Below are 3,899 nucleotides of genomic sequence, written 5' to 3' on the forward strand. Positions count from 1 at the left end.
CTAAGCAATGTTATAAACATCATTTTCTTTATTACAAAGAAAGAATTTATCCTGTGAAACATATATTGGAACATTTTTAAAATAAAGATGGACTACTCCTGTGAAACTTGTAATGAAAAAAAAACTAATTGTCTTATTTTTTCATTGTACTATTTATAGAAAGATATTCTGGGTTGATGTCATATCTTCATACTCCATCGCAGTAGGTGGCAGCGCCCTATTGAGTGTTACCTTACAACTCGCCTTTAAGCTAAACGAAGAAGAAGACCAGGAAGGGGTAGAGGACTAGTAAGCCTGTTTGTTTCAGTGCAAGTTTGTGAAACGAGTGCGCTAGTTCCTATGGGCTAGATTCGTGGTTATTGATAAGTTGTGCTGACGTCCAACATGTCGAGTCGCGCTCTACGTAGGCTGAAGGGCGAACAACGCGCTCAGGCCGTGTTACAAGAGCACGAGCTTATTAAGGAAGATGACAAAGATGAAGAAGAGCAGATGAAGATTGCCGAACAAACAACCCGTAAACCGAGGAACTTCAGCAGCTTATTTGAACTGGTAACACTATGCATATTATATTATCACAATGCAGTGAGTGACATGATCAAATGGCATTACTTGAAAATGGTAATACTGAATTGATTATGGCTGGTGCAAAATTCTTTTGGTTGTTTCACCTTAATAGAAAAAGAAATAATAATAACAAACAAGTAATAATTCTGAAAAATTCTTGCGATGCAACATAAAAAAGTTAAATTAAATAATACTTCCCATTATTATTAACATTTTAAGTATGCACTAATAATAATAATAATAATAATAATAATAATAATGTATTATGTATAATATAATAATAATGGTTAAAAAAATAAAAAATATCTTTAAATTTCTCCTATTTTACCCTTTTTACAAGATGTAAGATAAGTCTTTGGTGTCTCCAGATTGTGTCTTTGAGTAAATTTAAGTATAAATTTAGGGTACAAGGAAATTATAGCTGTATTTGTAACCTGTGCCTTCAAATGCAAATGAGCTGGTTCTACTGTTCAGTCTAGGGATGTGAACTTATAGACCAATTGCCATGATTGTAAACATTCAGGATGCTATGCCCTAAAGAGTGAAATCATATTAGCAGACAATGACTATCAAAGTGTTCACAGTCATATAAACAGTGTTATTGTTGTTTTCAAGTTCTACTTGCAGGTTATTTCAGACCGAATATTCAAAATGCCATGGTAAACAATATAGGGAGTGTGTCACAACTTGTCACTAAATGAATGTGTAAATATAAAACTGAGTTTACCTTAATAACTTACACTTTCACGTTTCATTCTTTGCATTTAGTGTCCGCAGTTTAATTTACCATATGTAACTGTTTTTGCTGAAATCATTTCTGCAATCAAAAATGAGTAATTTGTATGATTCAGCGTAGCAGAGTCCAGCATTTCTAATAAGGTCGTCACTTCATTCAGCTCTCTTCTAGCCAAACTTCTGCAGTTGGCATTAAAGCAGTGTGGTGTATGGTAAAAGTTAAGTTTTCTATTCAAATTTGGCACAACACGACATGTTTACTATTGCAGCCTGTCTATTTTTGCAACCGGGGACCCGTGTGACGTCATGCGTGACGTAGGTTGATAATTGGTCTATACTGGTCTCATGGTTTACTTCATTTACGATTATCATGTAATTTGTTCGGTATCATGTAATCTCAGTGCATTGGAGATGCTTTCCATAAACATTTTGATATTTTACTTGGCAACACAATTGTTCTTGTTAGGTATGCTTATTTCAGCTAATTTTGCCAACCCACAACCACTGTTTGTAAGCTGAATATTAACCGTTAACTGGCCAGATTAATGTTAAATTATTATTTAAAAAAAAAACAATTGACGTGTCTATTTTGTAGAGGTGTGAACATACACTGGTCTCAAAGTTCAGTTACGATTATCATGCCATCGATTCAGTTTAATTTGATATCTCAGTGCACCATGGTGTGTTGACTACGCTTTATATACACAATTTTATATTTTACTTCACAGCACAAGAAAATTGAATGAAAATATATAAATATTGTTTGTAATACAATTTTGTCCTTTAATACATACAGTCAGAACTGTACCTTTAAAAACTTAAAGCATCAACATAAGCATTTATACGCTTATTTCACGTGGCCGACATTTTAAAGAACCAAAGTGAGGATGCGGTGGGAAGAAACTCGGAAGTATATGACTAACACTGTAAACATTGCAGCAACATGCTGTGGACTACAAAACTCTAGCTGTTGTCGCGATTTTAAAATGCAGAAATGGGGTAACCATCACTTTAATATTATTGAGTAAGTTTAATTTAAATAATTAAAAGCAAATTAGGCATCAAACAACATTACAATCTCTGTAAGAGTAATATGCTCAAGTTTCCTGCTAGGCTTCAATTCATGGCATCAGTTAAACACCGTGTGGACGCTTTCCTGCTTCAGCCTATGTAACACGGTGAGCGATAAAACACTGCAGCCCTCTATAGCACACCCTCATGTTGTCTGTAATAGTGTTGTCTTTTAAAACTGGCTAACGTTAAAGGGCCGCTTCGTACTCCAGTCTCCGTGTATTTGTGTTTGCACTAAGTTTACTGGTCTTCACCCAGTGCAAACACAGATACACAGAGACTGGAGCGCGAAGCAGCCGTGAAGATCAAGATCGAGTCATTGAACAGATCGCTCGGCTCATCTGTGTTTGTTCTCAGTAAATCAGCGCTCTTTTAAGAAAGCCATCAACAGTGCCTTAAAGGGCCATGAAACCCCCTCGTTTCAGCAGGGTGTTTTCACACCTCTACTTTGGAAAAAGTCAGAAAAGTGGGCGTGTCCAGCTCTGTTTAGGGGGGAGTGTCGGAGGAACTAAAGTGGGAGGGTGTGGGAGTGTCTATTTGGGCACGCGCAAGTTTCAGTCAAAATACTTACACACAGGAGAAAGAGATGGTGTTTAACCTACATGGACATCTGTAGTGGAATTATTTGCCAAATTATTAAATGGTGGACTTTAACTGCAGTTTGGCTCTTTCATTCAGGGAATTCGTTCATGCCCCTCGCGACAAACGAGATATTTGATTCGAGGATCTGCTCTAATTTTTCATGCAATGTTTGATATCTCACGGCGAATGAGAGAAAAAAAAAACCTCAGCATTTTCCGAAAACTTAGATGCACACGGCAGGTAGCGTCAAAAAGCCGCGTGTGTTATTCTGGTCACAAAATGCGGTTAAAAACCCTACACAAGGTTAAAGTTTGGTTGTGGTCGTAACATGTTACGGTGCAATAGTTACCTTAGTTTGATACGAACAAACTGAATAAACAAAGAGCACTAGTCGCTCACTTACCAAATCTGTAGAGACTGGACAATCACCAGCAACTATTGCCGCGTCTTTATGAAGAGAATACTACAAGCGATTCCAGATCTCAGCGTTTGCAGATGAGAACAGCTCTCAGGTAAACAATAATCCTCCTTAGACACGTAAGTTATTGTTGTCGAGCGTCGCATCCACATGTGAGTCTGAGCTCTCACAGAGTGAAAAAGAAAACAAAACTTAACGGCAGCAAACTATAAAAGCAACACTTCACGCTTGTTTTGCCAACACAACGTGGCGTCTATGTCGTGTAAACACAGTAATGAATATTAATGAAGTTGCACAATAGAGCGCGCTGATTGGTTTGAACCAAGCCTTACTCATGCATTAATGCATCACACTGTAAGACGTAATAAGACTCACTCTGGCAGACACCCAGTCTGCAGGCTGGAATACAGGCTATTATGTCATGACCGTGACGCAGCTTCAAAAATTCGTTTCAAACAGGAAGTACGAATTTGCTTGAAATAACGCAAAAACAACCAATTTACACTTTTTAGTAAAATATAGGTGTCTT

General features: G+C 37.2%; 1 protein-coding gene and 1 long non-coding RNA gene across 3 annotated transcripts in view; one reads left to right on the top strand and one right to left on the bottom strand.

Annotated features, from left to right (window-relative positions):
- The first annotated feature begins 305 nt into the window (after positions 1-305).
- Positions 306-3,899, top strand: part of tcf25 (TCF25 ribosome quality control complex subunit) — a 90,174-nt gene continuing 86,580 nt past the window's right edge. Inside the window, exon 1 of one of the 2 annotated variants that reach the window (XM_005159180.5) lies at positions 306-549. In XM_005159180.5, coding sequence (XP_005159237.1) covers positions 385-549 — 165 coding nt within the window. In that variant the 5' untranslated portion in view covers positions 306-384. 2 annotated transcript variants of the gene reach the window in all.
- LOC141378851 (uncharacterized) overlaps positions 2,839-3,899 on the bottom strand; it is a 63,341-nt gene continuing 62,280 nt past the window's right edge. Inside the window, exon 3 of the long non-coding RNA XR_012394368.1 lies at positions 2,839-2,968. This is a non-coding gene — a long non-coding RNA (uncharacterized lncRNA). The remainder of the gene's footprint in view (positions 2,969-3,899) is intronic.

Source organism: Danio rerio, chromosome 18, assembly GCF_049306965.1.
Source record: "Danio rerio strain Tuebingen ecotype United States chromosome 18, GRCz12tu, whole genome shotgun sequence".
NCBI classification, from domain to species: Eukaryota; Metazoa; Chordata; class Actinopteri; order Cypriniformes; family Danionidae; genus Danio; species Danio rerio.